The 20,402-nt window shown below is 49.8% G+C and overlaps 1 protein-coding gene across 2 annotated transcripts; it reads right to left on the bottom strand.

Moving 5' to 3' along the window:
- Positions 1–4,728: 4,728 nt before the first annotated feature.
- f8a (coagulation factor VIII associated) lies at positions 4,729–20,190 on the bottom strand. 2 transcript variants are annotated; one of them, XM_068019340.1, is made up of 12 exons: positions 20,104–20,190; positions 16,896–16,942; positions 13,516–13,588; positions 12,775–12,934; positions 11,803–11,871; positions 11,556–11,676; positions 11,341–11,433; positions 10,250–10,314; positions 7,993–8,074; positions 7,821–7,867; positions 7,213–7,268; positions 4,729–6,237 (listed from the first exon to the last, which is right to left on the bottom strand). In XM_068019340.1, exons 1-12 carry the CDS (start codon positions 20,160–20,162, stop codon positions 6,156–6,158), a joined length of 954 nt encoding a protein of 317 aa, XP_067875441.1. In that variant the 5' UTR covers positions 20,163–20,190; the 3' UTR covers positions 4,729–6,155. The 2 variants fall into 2 exon arrangements, with proteins under 2 accessions (XP_067875441.1, XP_067875442.1); XM_068019341.1 differs by having other exon boundaries at positions 13,516–13,583; positions 20,104–20,186.
- Positions 20,191–20,402: the final 212 nt, after the last annotated feature.

The raw sequence follows: 20,402 nt of genomic DNA, 5'->3' as shown, positions 1-20,402 counted from the left end.
TTCCGCAAAATGACTTTGGCGGTCTGCTCGGGGAACCATCCGACAGGATCCATCGTCTCCTTTTCCCGTAGGGCCTTGAGGCCATTCCGTGCAGACCACTGCCTGATGGATTGGTGGTCAAAGGTGTTTTCCCGCAGAAACTGCTCCACGAAGGATAGGTGGTACGGCACGGTCCAACTGCAAGGAGCGTCCCACAGCAATGTTACCAGGCCCATCCTTCGCAACACCGGGGACAGATAGAACCTCAGCACGTAGTGACACTTGGAGTTTGTGTACTGGAGGTCTACACACAGCTTGATGCAGCCGCACACGAAGGTGGTCATCAGGATTAGGGCCACGTTGGTTACATTTTTCCCGCCCTTATCCAGAGGAATGAATATCGTGTCCCTCCGGACCCGGTCCATTTTGGATCCCCAGATGAGGCGGAAAATGGCTTGGGTGACCGCCACAGAGCAGGAGTGGGGTATGGGCCAGACCTGCGCCATGTACAGCAACAACGTGAGCGCCTCGCACCTGATGACCAGGTTCTTACCCACAATGGAGAGAGATCGCTGCCCCCACATGCCCAACTTTTGTTGTACCTTGGCTACTCGCTCCTCCCAGGTTTTGGTGCACGCCCCGGTCCTTCCGAACCATATCCCCAGCACCTTCAGGTAATCTGACCTGACAGTGAAGGGGACAAAGGATTGGTCAGCCCAGTTCCCAAAGAACATGGCCTCGCTCTTGCCGTGGTTAACTTTGGTTTCTGAGGCCAGTTCGAACTGGTCGCAGATGCTCATCAGTCTGCGCACGGACAGCGGACCCGAGCAGAAGACGGCGACGTCATTCATGTACAGGGAGGTTTTAACCTGAGTGCCCCGGCTGCCTGGGATTGTCACCCCTCTTATGCTCGCATCCTTCCTAATAGACTCAGCAAAGGGTTCAATACAGCAAACAAACAAGACCGGGGAGAGAGGACAGCCCTGTCTGACTCCAGATTGGATCGGGAAACTTTCCGATTCCCACCCATTGATTGAGACTGCGTTATTGATGTTTGTGTAGAGCAGTTTGATCCAATTGCAGATTCCCTCCCCAAACCCCATTTTGGAAAGCACATCCATCATGTAGGTGTGTGATATCCTGTCAAAAGCCTTCTCCTGGTCCAGGCTGATGAGGCAGGTGTCCTGTCCCGTACATAGGCGATCGTATCCCTGAGTAGCGCGAGACTATCAGAGATCTTCCTGCCGGGTACAGTACAGGTCTGATCAGGGTGAATCACCAACTCCAGAGCAGACTTGACTCGACTGGCTATGACTTTGGACAGAATCTTGTAATCAACATTAAGCAGTGAGATGGGCCGCCAATTTCTGATTTCTGCCCTCTCCCCCTTCCGCTTGTAAATGAGGGTGATGATGCCTTTTCTCATGGATTCTGACATGCTGCCGGCCAGGAGCATACTCTCGTATACCTCCAGCAGGTCCGGGCCGACCCAGTCCCACAGGGCCGAGTACAACTCGACCGGTAAGCCGTCGCTTCTGGGAGTTTTACTCGTCTCGAAGGACCCGACGGCCTTTGTCAGCTCGTCCAGAGTTAGCGGCTTGTCCAGTCCCTCCCTCGTGCTGTCATCTAAGACCTCTGTGATAGATGACAGGAAGGACCTTCCTTAGATATGGAGACCAAAAATGTGTGGTTTCACCAAACCCTTGTATGATTGCAGCAGGACTTCCTTATTCTTGTACTCCAGTCCCCTTACAATAAAGGCCATCATTCCATTTGCCTTCCTAATTGCTTGCTGTACCTGTATGCTAACTTTCATTGTTCCTTGTACGAGTACACCCAAGTCTCTCTGAACATTAAGAGTTTCACGCCTTTTAAAAAATATCCTGTTCTCCTAATCTTACTATCAAAGTGAATGACCTCACAGTTCCCCACATCATACTCCATCTGCCACCTTGTGGCCCACTCATTTAACCTGTCGATATCTCTTTGCAGCCTGTGTCCTCCTAACAGCTTATATTCCCACCCAGCTTTATATCATCAAACTTGGCTACATTACTCTCGGTCTCTTTGTTTAAGACATTAATATAGATTGTAAATAGCGGAGGCTCCAGCATTGATCCTTGTGGCACTCCATTAGTTTATAGCCTGCCAATTTGAAAATGCCCCATTTATCCCTACTGTCTGCTTCATGTTCATTAACCAATCCTCCATCCATGCTAATATATTACCCCCTTATCTTCATATAAACCATCTTATCAAGTGTCTTTTGGAAACCAAGTATAATACATCTACTGGCTCCCCTTTATCAACACTCCAAAGACTTGCAGGTTGATAGGTAAATTGGCCATTAAAAATTGCCCCCATCGTAGGTAGGTGGTTGGAGAATGGTGGGGATGTGGTAGCGAATATGGGATTAATGTAGGATTAGTATAAATGGGTGGTTGTTGGTCGGCACAGACTCGGTGGGCCGAAGGGCCTGTTTCAGTGCTGTATCTCTAAATCAAATCAAATCTAAATCAAAAAACACTACTAATTACATCCTCAAAAAACTCTAATAAATTAGTCAAACAATTTCCGTTTTGTAAAGCCACGTCGACTCTGTCTGATCATACTACAATTTTCTAAGTGCATTGTTAAGACTTCCTTAATAATAGATTCCAGCATTTTTCCGACAACTGATGTCAGGCTAACTGGCCTGTAGTTCCTTGTTTTCTCTCCCCTCCCTTTCTTGAATAGCAGTGTCACATTTATAACTTCTAATCTGCTGGGACCCGTTGCTAGAATTTTGGAAAATAATAACCAGTGCATCCATTATCTCTGCAGCCACCTACCTCCTTTAGAATGTAGGCCATCAGGAGCTGCTGATAATTATATTAAGCCCCTCATCTTATTAGCCCCTTGGTTACCCTCTATTTCTGGTATGTAATTTGTGTTTACTATTTGTTCAATGTCTCAGCCATTTGCCTGGGGTTTTGAGCACAAGAGTAAAGATGTATTGTTTCAATTGTATAAAGCCTTGGTGAGACGTTACCTGGAGTGTACAGTTTTGGTCTCCTTGTTAAAGGAAGGATATACTTGCTATAGAGGGAGTGCAACAGTGATTCAGCAGACTAATCCCTGGGATGGCAGGATTTTCTTGAGGAGAGATTACAGAAACTGGGTCTGTATTCCCTAGAGTTTTGAAGAATGAGAGGTGATCTCATTGAAACTTACAAAATTCTTACAGGGTGGATGTGGCTAGGATGTTTCCTCTGGCTGGTGAGTCTAGAACAAGGGGACAGTCTCAGAATAAGGGGCAGGCCATTTAAAACTGAGATGAGGAGAAATTATGTAGGATTAGTATAAATGGGTGGTTGTTGGTCGGCACAGACACAGTGGGCCGAAGGGCCTGTTTCAGTGCTGTATCTCTAAAAAAAAAATTACTCTACTCAGTGGGTGGCGAATCTGTGGAATGCTCAACCCCAGAAGGCTGTGGAAGCTCAATCATTGAGCATGTTCAAGACAGAAATCGATCGATTTCTGAATATTATCAAGGGAAATGGGGATAGTGGGGAAAAATGGCATAGAGGTAGATGATCAACCATGATCTGTTCGAACAGCACTGCAGGCTCAATGGGCCGAATGGCCTACTCCTGCTCCTATTTCCAATGGTTTCATTCGCCATGAGAATTTCTCCTGTCTCTGCCTTTAAAGGACCAACATTTACTTCAGTTAATTTTTTTTATATACTTTGAAAACAAGGATGAGAATTTTAAAATTTGAGGGGTTGCTTAACCAGGAGCCAATGTAGGCCTGGGAACATAGGGGTGATGGGTGAACAGAACTTGGTGCGAGTTAGGAGACAGGTTGCAGAGTTTTGGATGACCTCAAGTTTACAGATGGTAGAACATGGGAGTTCAGCCAAGTGTGTTAGGATAGTCAAGTCTGGAGCTAACAAGGGCCTGGATGAGGGTTTCAGCAGCAAATAAGCTGAGGCAGTTGTGGAGTTGGGTAATGTTACGGAGGTAGAAGCTGGTCAGAAGCTCACCTTGAGGTCACATGTAACCCCAAGGCTGTGAACAGTTTGGTTCAGGTAGTTGCCAGGGAGAGGGATAGTCAGTGGCTCGGGAATGGAGTTTGTGGTTGGGTTCAAGGACAACGGCTTGGTTCTCCCCAATATTCAGTTGGAGGAAATTTCTGCTCATCAAGTACTGGATGTTGGACAAACAGTCTGACAAATCAGAGACAGTGGAGAGGTCAAGAGAGAGATGGTGCTGAGGCAGAGCTGGGTGTTTTCAGCAAACACGTGGAAGCTGACATGTTCAGACGATGTTGCCCTGGGGCAGCATGTAGATGGGAAATAGGTGGGGGCCAAGGACAGGTCCTTGAGGGACACCAGAGGTAACAGTGCAGGAGCAGGAAGAGAAGCTATGCAGGTGATTTTTTGGCTACGGTTAGATAGATAAAAACAGAACCAGGCAACTGCAATCCCATCCAACTGGGCAATGGATGAGTGGCATTGGAGGAGGATGACACAGTCAACCGAGTCAAAGGCTGCAGACAGGTGGATAAGAACGAGGAAGGATAGTTTACCTTTGTCACAGTCACATATGAGGTCATGTGATTTTGATAAGAGCTGTTTCAGTACTGTGGCAGGGCAGAAACCTGATTGGTGGGATTCAAATATAGAATTCTGGGAAAGGTGGAGGTGACAACTGTTGTGTTATGGATCTCTCAACTCAAATATACCAAAAAATCTGAGGCTGAATGGTCAGTTGAATGAAGGGCTCTTTATTCCAAAATAACAGACTTACAGGAGAGCTCGAAGATACACGTGCTGACTGTTGACTAACACTGCTCCGACTGCTAGATCACGTTGGCTTACATCACTTCCTGTGATGTATACTGAACTATTTACATATTCAATAGTATGTTAACTAATACTCAAGCAGTTACAGCAATATCACAACAACAACACAGAGGAAAGGGAGGTTGGAGATGGTGCAGTAGTTTGTAAGTAAGGTCAAGAGTGGGTAATTGAGGGAGCTTATCGAAGGCCTTTTGAAAATCCAAATAATTACGTCTACTGTAATTCCCTTATCTACACTTTGTTACTTCAAAAAGAATTTAAGGTCAGTCAAGCATGACCTTCCCTTTTAGAATCAGTGCTGACTATTAATTATATTTTCAGTTTCTAGATGTTTTTCTGTTACATCTTTTCAGTAAAGATCCCATTATCCTTCTGACCACTGATGTGAAGCTAACTAGTCTGCAGTTCCCTGGACTTGGTCTGTCTCCGTTTTTAAACAGAGGAACCACATTAGCTGTCCACCAGTCCTCTGGCACTATTCTGATTATTAATGAATTATATACATCTATTTCTAATAGTGCCTCTGTTATCTCTTCCCTAACTACTTTTAACATTGACTGACGGGTGTCGCATCAGTCTCTGTCTCCATTAACTGTTGTACCATCAGTTCCAGGGCCCAGGGCTTGTCACACCCATCACCTGATATCACCAATCTAAAGAAGCTGACCCAGGTGTACAGTCTCAAGGTCACTGGCTGCAAATGTCTTCACAAAGAACCCCCGCCCGCCTCCCCACAAAAGAAATCATTCTATTTCGAAAGCACCTTTTGTAACCTCAGGACATCCCAAAGTGCTTTACAGCCAATGAAGTGAAAATTGGTCACTGTTATAATATAGGAAATACAGTGGCCAATTTATGCACAAGCTCCCACAAATAGCAATGTGATACTGGCCAGATGTTGGTCGTGGGATAAAAATTGAGGAGGACACCAGATCTTTTATATCCAACTGAAGGGCCTTGGTTTATCATCTAAAAGATGGCACCTCCAACAGGAGCATTCCCTTTGTACTGCACTGGAACGTCAGTCTGGATTGTGTACTCAAGTCTCTGGAGTGGGATTTGAATCCCACTTTTGACTCGGACAACAGAGCTACTCATGGAGCATAGCTGAGACCGTGTGTCACAATAGAACTCAGAGCTGTGACAGTGCAAGAACGAAAAACACTGACACAAACAGAAAAGAATTCACATCACCGCCACCTTTAATAAACGAGCTCCAAAGCCCAGCTCCCCGGCCGGAGGGTCAGTGAGCACTGGAAGATACAGAGACAACTCGATTTCTCTACAACGATTACACAGCGCCAGTTCTTGGAGGGATTGCTGGGTGTCAGACACCTCGGCCAGATGGAGCCAGGACCTCCTGTAGTACCAGGTGCAGCAGGTGGTTCTGTTCGGGGGTTAGCAGTGGCCTGGAGAGAAGAAGAAAAGGTTACACAGCGAGCCCACTGCACCTCAAGCCCCTTGCATCACAAGTCCAATCATACAGCGACCACCCCCACCCCCCCCTCCACTGCACCGTGAGACCATCAGCAAGGCAGTCGCACAGTGAGAAAACTAATAAAGGGTAATACATTAGACAAATATATTTTGGATAAAATCACTGTCACCAGAGCTGGAAAGCCCTCATTGCATTAAACACCAAGGGACAGTAAAGTGGAGCAGACAGGACATATACTTAGTGAAGGCGACCCACTAGTTCAGACAAACTGTGGACACTGGTGTATCATCCCTGATGCCAGTTTGGAACAGCAGGAGGCCATTCAGCCCATCGAGTCTGTTCTGCCACTCAATTAGATCACAGCTGATCTGATCTCAACACTGTTTACCCACCTTTGCTTCATTTCTCACTTTACCCGTTACCCAACAAAAACCTATTGGTCTCAGTTTTGAAAGCTGCACTTGGTCCATGGGGTGCGGAAACACAGAGTTCTAGGTTTCCACTACTCGTTGTGTGAATAAGTGCTTCTTGACATGGCTCTTGAACAGCCTCATTTTAAGATTATGCCCCCTCATTCCTGACTCTCCCCCCAAGCAGAAGTTAGCGGCAGTTTCTCCGGTGGCTCGGTGGGTTTATATAGTGAACTGAGCCACACAAACTGGGAGTCTGAGGGTTGATCCCCACTTTCTGCTCACTCAAACGGGCCCTAAAATGAGCCTCTGTCCCGGGAAGAGGGGAGGTTGGGGGGGCGGGGGGGGGAACTCCTCAATGGCTTTCCTGTAGCCTGCGTGAGAACAAGGAAGGGCAGGATGCCGATCCACTGTGCTGCTGCTCATGGCCAAAGAGCCTGCTGATCCTTGTTCAGCTGTGAGAGGCAGGCACTAGTGTGAGGTATGGGAGGGAGACCCACTACGGGGCCAGGATTAGCAAACAACACGACCCTCACCAGAGCTCCACCTGTAGAACCTTTAAAGACTCGAGATCCTTTTCCTGGCAGGCCATCTGAGAAAGTAATACAACAGCATGTCAGAGAGTGTCCGATATACACCCACCCCCCTTGCACACAAAACTGCCCCTCCCTACAGCCCTGCCCACACACGTACAGACCTGTCCCTCCCACAGCCACCCCTGGATAACCCCTACTCCTGTATTCCCTCTCCCGACCCTGGGGGTTCAGTGGGCGACGGCCTTGAGTAGTTCCTGCGTCACGTGACAACACATGGGACGTACAAGTCCCAGGGGGAAGTGGGAGAAGCAGTGGGGGACACAGGGTCCGGGGGACCTGGGGACGCAACAGCAAGTCTCGCGGGGGAAGTCTACTATAGGTAGAATCGCATCAGAGCCCAATTCCGTCACCCAGCATCTTCCCAGAAGTGCAGGGGTGTGGGGTTCACTGGATTACAATAATCCCCAGTCCATGGGATCTGATTCTCTCCTTCTCCACAATATCCAATTTGCAGCATTACACTCCCCTAGTAATTCACTCCAGTCAACACAATAACTATCGCGCGTATCACCCAACCACTGGTGCACCGTGGAACCCCCATCACTCACCACTACCGACTGCAGCAGCAGGAATATGTTCTCAGGAAGGTAATTCACTGCAAGAAAGAACACGTCAGTTAAAAACAATCTCTGCACTCCATCTGTCAACACCTCCGAATCATACACACACGCACACAGAGGTGCCGATGGGGTGGGGGTGGGGAGAGGGCAGCATCTGTACCTTGGCTGTGGCTGTCGAACGACTCCCAGTCGTATTTCTCCAGAGTCTGAGCGTGCTCCGGCAGCAGCTTCTGTGGTGGGGGCTGTGGAAGAGGCAAAAAAAAATGAAACTGCCCAGGTCAAAGTTCCTGAACCATCACTTACACATTGGTCAATGCCTTAGAAATTAACACTTAAGGGGTTGATTCAAATACATTAAACCAGTGCAGCAGGGCAAAGAGCACTAGGCAGGGTCAAATGTCGGGGCTGGGGGGAGGGGGTGGGGTGACCCCGAACAGGTCTGCTCGAAATAGCTGACCCTCTTAACAGCCAAACGGCACCTGTGGTGACAGCAAACAGTTAGTGCCTTTTGTACAGTACAGGGGTTGCCCAGGGTAATCGACGATGGTGCAAATATTATTGGTGACTGTGTCAGTAAAACTGTCGTAAAAACCCAACTGGTGAGGTGAGAGTGACTGCCCTTGACACCAAGGCAGCATTTGACTCAGTGTGACATCAAGGAGTCCTAGCAAAACTGGAGTCGATGGAAATCGGGGGAAAACTCTCTGCTGGTTGGAGTCATACCTAGCGTAAAAGGAAGATGGTTGTGGTTGTTGGAGGTCAATCATCTCAGTCCCTGGACATCACTGCAGGAGTTCCTCAGGGTAGTGTCCTAGGCCCAACCATCTTCAGCTGCTTCATCAATGACCTTTCTTCAATCATAAGTCAGAAGTCGGGATGTTCGCTGATGATTGCACAATGTTCAGCACCATTCGCGACTCCTCAGATACTGAAGCAGTCCGTGTAGAAATGCAGCAAGACCTGGACAATATCCAGGCTTGGGTTGATAAGTGGCAAGTAACATTCACGCCACACAAGTGCCAGGCAATGACCATCTCCAACAAGAGAGAATCTAATCATCTCCCCTTGACGTTGAATGGCATTACCATTGCTGAATCCCCCACGATCAACATCCTAGGGGCTACCATTGACCAGAAATTGAACTGGAACAGCCACATAAATGCTGTGGCTACAAGAGCAGGTCAGAGGCTGGGAACCTTGCAGTGATTCACTCACCACCTGACTCCCCAAAGCCTGTCCACCATCTACAAGGCACAAGTCAGGAGTGTGATGGAGTACTCTCCACTTGCCTGGATGGGTGCAGCTCCAACAACACTCAAGAAGCTCGACACCATCCAGGACAAAGCAGCCCACTTGATTGGCACCCCATCCACCACCTTCAACATTCACTCCCTCCACCACCGTTGCACAGTGGCAGCAGTGTGTACCATCTACAAGATGCATTGCAGCAACTCACCAAGGTTCCTTAGACAGCACCTTCCAAACCCATGACCTCTACCAACTAGAAGGACAAGGGCAGTAGATGCATGGGAACACCACCACCTGCAAGTTCCCTTCCAAGCCACACACCATCCTGACTTGGAACTATATCGCCGTTCCTTCACTGTCGCTGGGTCAAAATCCTGGAACTCCCTTCCTAACAGCACTGTGGGTGTACCTGCCCCACATGGACTGCAGCGGTTCAGGAAGGCAGCTCACCACCACCTTCTCAAGAGCAATTAGGGATGGGCAATAAATGCTGGCCTGGCCAGCGACGCCCACATCCTGACGAACGAATTTAAAAAAACACTAATATCCTTCAGGGAAGGAATCTTGCCACCTTTAATCCAGTCTGGCTTACATGTAACTCCAGTCCCAGACTAACATGGCTGACTCTTAGTTGCCCTCTGAAGTGGCCCAGCAAGACACTCAGTTGCATCAAACATGGAGACTCAGGATGGGCTATAAATGCTGGTTTTGCCAGCAATGCCCAGTCCAGAGTATAAATTAGAAAAAGAACAAGGAATGAAGTAAGATATTTACGTGAATGCTTAGAAATCAGAAACAGACAAGTGACCGTGCCTGGGGGGGCGGGGGGATAATGGATATTGTAGGGGGAAAACAGGTCTGCAGGGCTAGGTGTCCTATAGGAAGGAAAATGCTGGGGCTCAGGTTATTGGGGAAGGCTGATATGTTGCACAGGAAGAGGTAAATTGAGAAGTGGCGCAGTCTGAGTGAAACTGGAAGATAGGAAAGGGAGAAGAGTTAGTGAATGGAGTAGATCAAATAGGGAGGGAACGATACAGCTGTTGGGAGGATGGGACACAGGATTTAATCCAGCTATAATCATGGGAGATTTGAATCTGGTGACAGACAGTAATGTACAGTGAGGCAGTCAGTGTGCGTGAGGGAGTTTACTGCAGGTTAGGAAACCTCACCTGCAGCAACATCAGCAGCAGAACTCGAGAGACCTCACACCTGGCGATGACATCCATAAACGCACCTGGAACAGCAAAACAGACAATTCTCTGCCACTTGTTACTGAGTGAAACTAAAAAGGTGGCACTCACACTGCAGTAGAACACAGAAATCAACTTGGGTCTCTACTGGAGAACTAACCGTTCGCACCCTCACCCAGTACCGGGGAGAACCGTGTTACAAGGTGGGGAGCGGAAGCACCAGGAGTGACAGTCCATGGGCATTAGGCTGAGTTGTGTTAACCTCTGTGCAGTACCTGCATTGTAATGTGCCACCCTGCATCGTGAGGCACCTACACACAGAGCAAAGATCAGAGAAGCACGGAGATTTTTTTTTTATATAAACAGAGGATCTTTCCGACACGGATTGCCAGAGCTGAATCACTGCTACAAACAGAATCTTTAATCTATAGATTAAAAATCTTATGTCTGTGCACATGATTTCTCCCCCCACATCTCCCATTATGAATTCCCATATCCAAAACCGCATGATAGCAACTGCCAATGTAAATATGTCACACTGTAATGATACCCTGCTGCTAATAGAGGCGCTGTGTGATAAGGCAGCTTCCGTTATGTGATCTCTCAAAATTTATATCAGGAAATACAAGTAGGAAACCAATTTAAAAAAAGGATCTGAATTCTTTTTATTCATTCACGGGACATGAGCGTCGCTGGCATTCCCCATCCCCAATTGCCCTTGAAAAGGTGGTGGCGAGGCCATTTCAGAGTCAACCACATTGCTGTGGGTCTGGAGTCACATGTCGGCCAGACCAGGTGAGGACGGCAGATTTCCTTCCCTAAAGGACATGAGTGAACCAGTTGGATTTTTACGACAATCCAGTGGTTTTCATGGTTACCATGGCTGAGACTAGCTTTTTATTCCACGTTTATCTAATTAAGTTTAAATTCCCCAGCTGCCGTGGTGGAATTTGAACTCGTGTCCAGATCATTAGTGCGGACCTCTGGATTACCATCATAGTAACTTAACCACTATGCTACCTTACCTGTACTGCACACGCGCGCGCGCGCACACACACACACCTACCTACCTACAGGGGCACAGGTACCTGGCACCTGTAATCCCTTCTCCTGAGCCAGAAGCTGCATTTCTGTGAAAACAGCCAACGCTCCATCGTAATCGCCTGTAAGACAACCGATAAAAGCTAATGAAACCAGCGCCGTTCACACAGAAACAATACCCGACAAGAGCAGGAAGCCTGTAGATGGTGAGCTGGGGTAAAGGGCCACGGAGCCATGTACTCACGGGTTATTATTTTGCAGGTCGCCACCTTGCCCAGGGACAGCAGGCATTCAATGGGAACCTGAGACTGGAGCTCAGCCGCTCTCTGATAATGCACGGAGGCTTCACCCGGTTTATTCATTTCCTTCAGGGGAAGAGAAGGTGGAAGATTGTAAAGCAAAGGGAAATTAATTACAGAGCCCCTGTAGGTGAGTAATGGGCAGTGCCAGTATCTGTACTAAGTGCAGAACCGAGGGAGTGCAGCTTTTACCTTCAACGCATTTCCAAGCTCTAAACATAGACTTGCTGCCATGACCGGCTGGTTCAACTCAATATAAACCTGTAGAGAGAGAGAAAGAGAAGAGCAACTGTTAGCAGTGATGCCTCGCCTCTATTTAATGTGGTTGGTGGTGAGGCCCTGTCACTCCTTCAGGTTGGAAGTTTAATTGGCGCTACTCTTACTGCTGAATCACTGTCAGTCACTGACCTGTATACAGTGACGTTTCTGCCAAGGTTCCCCATCCTGATTATTGTCCAGGTGATAGCTGCTCATTAGAATGTGGGGCCAGTGAGTGATGACAGGATCAGACTAGTCTGCGATGCCCCCACAGCCAAACAGCCAGCCGACACTCACCATGTGGTAACCTCGGACAAGATGGAAGGGATTTGCCAATGCCTGTGAAACCATATTCCAGCATTGCGTCAGCACGAGAGAAAAATTGAGAGAAATAATCCTCACAGATTAGAAATTTCCCAAAGTGGCAAATGTCACCATCCCCCGGGAAACATTACCACCGATCACACCACGCTGTGGATCCGGCCTCCTCACACTCTAACAACTTGGGGGTCAGTTGTGGCCCAGTGGGCAGCACTCTTGACTCAGGCATAAAGTTCTGGGTTCAAGCCCCACTCCAGAGACTTAAGCACATAATCCAGACTGACATTTCAGTGCAGTTCTGTGATGGAGTGCCACACTGTTGGAGGAGCCATCTGTTAATTACATGTTAAACTGAGGCCCCTTTTGCCCCCTCAGACAGATGCTATGGCACTATTTCAAAGAAGAGCAGAGGGGTTCTCCCTGGTATCTGGATGAACATCCCGAAAACAGATTATTTGCTCATTTGTGGGATCTTGCTGTGCACAAATGGGTTCCTACAGTGGCTACACTTCATTCGCAGTAAAGCTCTTTAGGACACCCGGATATAATGAGATGTTTATATAACTGCGAGTCGTCCTTTCTCACCTTTATAGCAAAGCTGTAGCAGTTAGTTGCGGCCTGCAGGTGTTCCTCAAAGCCTGGACACTGGAGTTTCTGAGTCTCCTTCTCAGCCTGCAGGAAGAGTCGGGCTGCGTCAGTCAGGGCTAGGGCCTCCCCGGGGGCATTGAACAGCGTCTGCTCACACCTGAGGGCAGGACGGAGAAACAATGACGATCAGGACACGGGGCTCCTGGCTTTGTCGCAGGCGTTCCCTCGTCTTGTGCAGCCTCGCACTTCCAGGAGGCGATAAAGGGACGGAGATGCGTGCAGCAGAAAGAGGAATCTCACCAACCAAGCCCTCTTCACCACCGGAGAGGCATCCCCCTCCGTCAGGGAGCTCCCCACAGGAAAGGGGGAACATTAACAGAAAGGGAAGAAGCCTCCTGCTGACCAACCAAGGAGGGGCCCTGCACAGGTGCAGTTGCCTGGGTTTGGGATACAATTTGGGGAAGGGAGTGAAATCACTTATTTTAAGTTATGCACATCCTTTACACAGACTGGAAAATCGACAGGGAAATGGTTAACATCCCACAGGACAGCCGGGGAGAGGGCAAAACCACCGCAGCTGCTAATGTTACAGCCGGGAGCAGGTCTGCAGACACCACCACCCATCCCCACCCAGAGTGTCCTCTCTCCTTCCCCCCAGAGCGTCCACAGGGCCTACTCTCCTCCATGTCCCCCTCCCTCCAGCCAACATCTCCCACGTTATCAAGCACATTTTCCTACCGTGCCACAGCCAGGTTACAGAAGCCAGCGTACTGCAGGCACTCCTCTTGCTTCAGCTCCTTTGCCAGCTGCCCTGCAACACAACATGGTTTATATCACACTCAGTGAGTTTAGCCAGTGAGCTCACTTAACACCTCTTTTGACGTGCGACGGAGAGCTGTCGGAAACCAAGACCAGGCCCAGATTAGTATCTGGGACAACCAGAAACCAAGGGCAGAGCAAGGGGAGTGGGGGTAGGGTGTTCCCCAGAGAACGGGAAGCAGGGGAGGCTTCCCGGGATTGAGAGGCGGGGAGGTGTGGGGTTTCCCTGGAGAAGCCCCCACTGCTGCCCCCCTGCACCCCACCCCCACAGACAATCCCTAAACTGTATTTATAATGATTAGCAATTTTTCATTCAGCACAGGAGGCTATTCATACATACGAACATACGAATTAGGAGCAGGAGTAGGCCACTCGGCCCCTCGGCTGAACTGATGACTCCACATTCCCGCCGAACCCCCCTGCTTATCAAGAATCTATCTACCGCTGCCTCAAAATATTCGAAGACACTGCTTCCACCACCTTTTGAGGAAGAGAATGCCAAAGATCGAGCAGGGGGGAGTGGGACAGACTGGATTGGGCGAATCTCAGTGTTCAAGATCCACCCTTCAGCACGGTGAAGCCACCTGTAGCTGAGCAGTAGCCAAGTGGCCACCCCAGAGCTGCTACATCAGTACACAAAAGGGAACACAAACTATCTCATTGATACATTTTGGTTGGAAGAATGAGGGAAGGCAATATAAACTAAATGGCACAATTTTAAAGAGAACACAGGAACAGAGAAACCTGTGGACCAGACACAAATATCTGAAGGTGGCAGGACAACTTGAGGAGACTGTTCAAAAGCATATGTAGGCTTTATAGATGGAGGCAGAATGCAAGGAAGTTAAGTTAGACCTTTATAAATCACCGACTGGACCTCAGCTTGTGTATTGCGTTCAATTCTGGGCACCACATTTCAGGAATGATGTCATGCCTTGGAGAGTGTGCAGAGGAGATTTACTCGAATGATACCAGGGACTTCAGTTATAAGGAGAGACTGGAGAAGCTGGGAATGTTCTCCTTAGAGCAGAGGAGGAAGAGGAGAAGATATTTGATAGGTGTTCAAAATCATGAACAGTTTTGATGGAGTAGATAAGAAACTGTTTCCAATGGCAGAAGAGTCAATAACCAGAGGACACAGGTTGAAGGGAATTGGCAAAAGTAGCAGAGAGTAGAATTTTTTAAAAAAACACAAAGTTGTTGCAATCTGGAATGCACTGCTGGAAAGGGAGGCAGAAGCAGATACAACTTATATTCCAATACCATTTCAACACTCCTCCCTGCTCTCATGCTCACATCTCTGTCCTGGGATTGCTGCAGTGTTCCAGTGAACATAACGCAAGCTCGAGGAACAGCATCTCATTTTCCGATTAGGCACACTACAGCCTGCCGGACTGAACATTGAGTTCAATAATTTCAGAGCATGACGGGCCCCCCATTTTACTTTCATTTTTAGTTATTTTTCTTTTTTACAATCTTTTTTTGGCATTTATTTCATTTCATCTTAGTTTGTTCAGTTTGCTTACCCACTGTTTTTTTTCATGTTTGCACTTGCTGCTGTTGAATATTCAGTCCGTTAACACCTTATCTGTACTAATGCTTTGTCTTTCAACACACCATTAACATATTGTTTGCCTTTCTTCCATGACCTTTTGGTCAGCTATGTGGCCTTGTCCAATCTACACCTTCTCCTTTGTTATCTCTTGCCCCACCCCCACCTCACTTGCTTATAACCTTTGACATTTCTAATATTTGTCAGTTCCGAAGAAGGGTCACTGACCCGAAACGTTAACTCTGCTTCTCTTTCCACAGATGCTGCCAGACCTGCTGAGTGGTTCCAGCATTTCTTGTTTTTATAACTTATATTTATATACCACCTTCAACATAATAAAAAGAGATCCATTATAAAACAGAAATATGTCACTGAGCCACATAAGGACATATTAGATTGGATGACCTAAAGATTGGTAAAAGAGATAGGTCTTAAGGAATGTCTTAAAGGAAGAAAGCAATGTAGAGAAGTAGAGAGGTTTAGGTAGGATATTCCAGAGCTTAGGGTCCAGGCAACTGAAGGCACAGTCACCAATGGTGGAGCAATTAAAATTGGGAATGTTCAAGAGGCCAGAATTAGATGAGCACAGATATCTTGGAGAGTTGTGGGGCTGGAGGAGATTACAGAGACAGGGAGGGGCGAGGCCATGGAGGGATTTAAAACAAGATGCTGTTTGGCCAGGAGCCAATGAAGTCAAGCAAGCACAGGGGGGGGGGGGGGGGGGGGAGAGGGGAACAGGACTTGGTATGGGTTAGGACACGGGAAACACAGTTTTGGATAACAGGTTTACGGACAGTAGAATGTGGCAGACCAGCCAGGAGTGTGTTGGAATGATCAAGTCTAGAGGTAACGAAGGCACGAATGAGGGTTTCAGTAGATGAGCTGAGACAGACACGATAGCAGTTTGCCAAAAGGTAATTGGATAAATACTTGAAGGGGAATAACTTTGCAGGCCTGTGGAGAATGGGACTGGGAGGAGTCCATTTGGCCCATTGCGCCAGCGCCAGCTTTTTGAATGTGCTATCCAATTAGTCCCAAAGAGCGAGCACAAGCACGATGGTCTGAATGGCCTCCGTCTGTGCTCTGCGGTGCTAGGATCTCCTCCGCAGCACCACTCCAATATCAGCAGCAACCAACAGGAGGCAGCATTCTCACAAGGCGGCAACTGGATGTCTTGTTCAGGAAATCTGACCAAAGCGAAATGCTCAGATCTGAGTTTCTACAGTGAGAAACACCCAAAGCAAGAGACACACAGCCATGGAATTATTCTCAATGGATGCTGTTCCCAGAGCCGTGCAGAGCAGGGAAAATCTAAAAGGACGTTATATTGCTTGCCCCGTCTGCAGAAACATCCAGGCCTTCACGGATCCTTTTAAAGGATTTATCCATTTAAAAATAAAATGGATTTCAGCTCTTCACGGAAGAGTTTCATACAAATGCGTTAACCACAGTGAAATGACAAATCTCGCCATTATTTAAGGCTCTTTCTGTTGTTAAAACATTCTTCATAATTCACAATTTTCTCCCAGAGGTTCCCCCGATTACTCACCCAATGCCCTTTCTTCCCATGTGAACCCAAGCTACAGGTGGTTATTCCACCATGGAGGCGCCACTCGAGATCTTACTCATTCTGAGCGGGCAGTGGTATCTATCCCAGAGATGGTCGCATAATCCGCAGGTGGAGCACAATCTTACTTGGCCCCTCCTCCACATTGTCCTCATTAATCAGCTCCACACTCCCACTTACCAAACTGCTCACTTGCTTCTGCCACATTCGGTTTACGGAGAAACCGCCTGCAACATAAAACAGAACAGTCAGATAAAAAGGACTTCACCAAAAGCTTGTGAAACATTCGCTGAACTGTCTCTTTCGAGTGTGCATTATGCAATGAAGTACTTTTTGACGGTTAGTTACTGTTGTAGGAAACACAGCAGCTAATTTTGTGCACATCAAGTCCCCTCACTCACAGCAAAGTGGCAATGACCAGTGATGTTGGCTGAGGGATAAATATTGACCAGGACACGGAGCGGAACTCCTCTGCGCTTCCTGGCATAGTGCCACAGGGTCTTTTACATCCACCTGAGAAGGCAGGCTGGTCAGTTTAACATCTCATCCGTAAGAAAGCACTGCCGACAGTGTAGCACCCCCTCAGTACTGCACTGGAGTGTCTCACTGGATGTTGCGCATGTGTCAAGTCTCTGGAGTGGGACTTGAACTCACAAACTTCTAATTCAGAAGCGAGAGTGTTACCCGCAGAACTGCGGCCGAGACCCAGGTAGGAAAGGGATAAAAGACAGATTGAATTTGCAAGGGCTATCATTTTGGCCACTGGTTTGGAATACTCCATCGATTTCATGTTCGGAATTAGGTCACCGTGGCCCTGACTGAGGGCTGGGTGGATAATCTAGCAGCAGCGGGAATGATTTAAAAAGGAGAGAAAGAATGAAACACCAGGGAAAAACAAAGCGATTCAGTGGGCATTCACAGGAACAGGAGGAGGCTATTCAGCCCCTCGGGCCTGTCCCGCCATTTAATCACATCATGTCTAATCTGCACCTCAACCCCATTTACCCATCTTTCCTCCCTTGAAATGGACCAGTGAGCCACACAGGCCAGATGGGAACCAGTCAGGATCTGAACAGGTTAGGAGATGGTTTCACACTCCATGGGTCAGGGAAGAGGAGAATTGCCATTAGTTCAGATCCCCAGTTATTTAAAGACATTTTTTTAGGCAATAAGAATATTTGAATTATCCAATAATTTGCAGCGATGAGCCGGGATCTTGACACAGTGTTCAGACAATGGGGGAGGGGCTTTATTGGGTCCAGCTGTGAAGCCACCCATGGTCAAATGCCCTGTTTCAGCTCACAGAGGATAAATGGGCAGTGGAGCCTGTGCCTTATAGAAAAATCACCGAGCTCAGCAACTTCAGGAGAATCAAACACACACATAACAGGAAGTAGGTGGTTCTGAGAACACCCAACCCACAACATCGCATTCCCCACCCACCTCACCAACCGAATCCCGTCCCCAACTCGCCATCCCACTCTCCCTCCCCTCCCCAACTCGCCATCCCACTCTCCCTCCCCTCCCCAACTCGCCATCCCACTCTCCCTCCCCTCCCCAACTCGCCATCCCACTCTCCCTCCCCTCCCCAACACGCCATCCCACTCTCCCTCCCCTCCCCAACTCGCCATCCCACTCTCCCTCCCCTCCCCAACTCGCCATCCCACTCTCCCTCCCCTCCCCAACTCGCCATCCCACTCTCCCTCCCCTCCCCAACTCGCCATCCCACTCTCCCTCCCCTCCCCAACACGCCATCCCACTCTCCCTCCCCTCCCCAACTCGCCATCCCACTCTCCCTCCCCTCCCCAACTCGCCATCCCACTCTCCCTCCCCTCCCCAACTCGCCATCCCACTCTCCCTCCCCTCCCCAACTCGCCATCCCACTCTCCCTCCCCTCCCCAACTCGCCATCCCACTCTCCCTCCCCTCCCCAACTCGCCATCCCACTCTCCCTCCCCTCCCCAACTCGCCATCCCACTCTCCCACCCCTCCCCAACTCGCCATCCCACTCTCCCTCCCCTCCCCAACTCGCCATCCCACTCTCCCTCCCCTCCCCAACTCGCCATCCCACTCTCCCTCCCCTCCCCAACTCGCCATCCCACTCTCCCTCCCCTCCCCAACTCGCCATCCCACTCTCCCTCCCCTCCCCAACTCGCCATCCCACTCTCCCTCCCCTCCCCAACCCGCCATCCCACTCTCCCTCCCCTCCCCAACCCGCCATCCCACTCTCCCTCCCCTCCCCAACTCGCCATCCCACTCTCCCTCCCCTCCCCAACTCGCCATCCCACTCTCCCTCCCCTCCCCAACTCGCCATCCCACTCTCCCTCCCCTCCCCAACTCGCCATCCCACTCTCCCTCCCCTCCCCAACTCGCCATCCCACTCTCCCTCCCCTCCCCAACTCGCCATCCCACTCTCCCTCCCCTCCCCAACTCGCCAACCCACTCTCCCTCCCCTCCCCAACTCGCCAACCCACTCTCCCTCCCCTCCCCAACTCGCCAACCCACTCTCCCTCCCCTCCCCAACTCGCCAACCCACTCTCCCTCCCCTCCCCAACTCGCCAACCCACTCTCCCTCCCCTCCCCAACTCGCCAACCCACTCTCCCTCCCCTCCCCAACTCGCCAACCCACTCTCCCTCCCCTCCCCAACTCGCCAACCCACTCTCCCTCCCCTCCCCAACTCGCCAACCCACTCTCCCTCCCCTCCCCAACTCGCCAACCCACTCTCCCTCCCCTCCCCAACTCGCCAACCCACTCTCCCTCCCCTCCCCAACTCGCCAACCCACTCTCCCTCCCCTCCCCAACTCGCCAACCCACTCTCCCTCCCCTCCCCAACTCGCCAACCCACTCTCCCTCCCCTCCCCAACTCGCCAACCCACTCTCCCTCCCCTCCCCAACTCGCCAACCCACTCTCCCTCCCCTCCCCAACTCGCCAACCCACTCTCCCTCCCCTCCCCAACTCGCCAACCCACTCTCCCTCCCCTCCCCAACTCGCCAACCCACTCTCCCTCCCCTCCCCAACTCGCCAACCCGCTCTCCCTCCCCTCCCCAACTCGCCAACCCGCTTTCCCTTCCCTCCACTCCACTCCCCAACTCGCCATCCCGCTCCCCCCTCCCCTCCCCAACTCGCCATCCCGCTCTCCCTCCCCTCCCCTCCTCGCCATCCCGCTCTCCCTCCCCTCCCCAACTGGCCATCCCGCTCTCCCTCCCCTCCCCAACTGGCCATCCCGCTCTCCCTCCCCTCCCCAACTCGCCATCCCGCTCTCCCTCCCCTCCCCAACTCGCCATCCCACTCTCCCCCCCCCCTCCTCACTCCCACTCTCCTCCTCTCCATCCCACTCCCCCAACTCGCCAACCCACTCCCCTCCCCTCCCCTCCCCTCATCTCTCACCTCTTCAGTTTGTTGGACACCGCTCGATATCGAAGCAGGAAGTCTCCCTCGGCCGCCATCTTACTGTACGGCAAACAGCTGCGTCTAAAAGCGTCCGGTGGGAGAACACGGCGCAGATTTAAAGTTCCGGACGAGGTTTCTTGTCTCTCATTTCGGCCGCTCGAGGCTGGGCCCGAGGTCAAAGTTTGAGGAAAAAGCAACTGAAAGAAAAGGAATGAAAATACAAATAACAATATTTCTTGCTACATGACAACTCACAGTCTCGTCTCAGAAGACTGGACATCAAGCTGGTGAGGAAC

The sequence above is a fragment of the Heterodontus francisci genome, chromosome 41, assembly GCF_036365525.1.
Source record: "Heterodontus francisci isolate sHetFra1 chromosome 41, sHetFra1.hap1, whole genome shotgun sequence".
In the NCBI taxonomy this organism is placed as follows: domain Eukaryota; kingdom Metazoa; phylum Chordata; class Chondrichthyes; order Heterodontiformes; family Heterodontidae; genus Heterodontus; species Heterodontus francisci.
This window is presented reverse-complemented; position numbering and strand designations above follow the sequence as displayed.

Bases quoted from the DNA above. Each gene is read 5' to 3' on its own strand.
- f8a (XM_068019340.1), bottom strand. From the start codon at position 20,162: ATGGCGGCCGAGGGAGACTTCCTGCTTCGATATCGAGCGGTGTCCAAC. The intron at 11,872-12,774 runs GTGAGAAAGGAC...CTCTCTCTACAG, and splicing joins GCTACAGCTTTGCTATAAAG to GTTTATATTGAGTTGAACCA. The intron at 6,238-7,212 runs GTGAGGGTCGTG...TCTTCTCTCCAG, and splicing joins GTTCTACAGGTGGAGCTCTG to GCCACTGCTAACCCCCGAAC.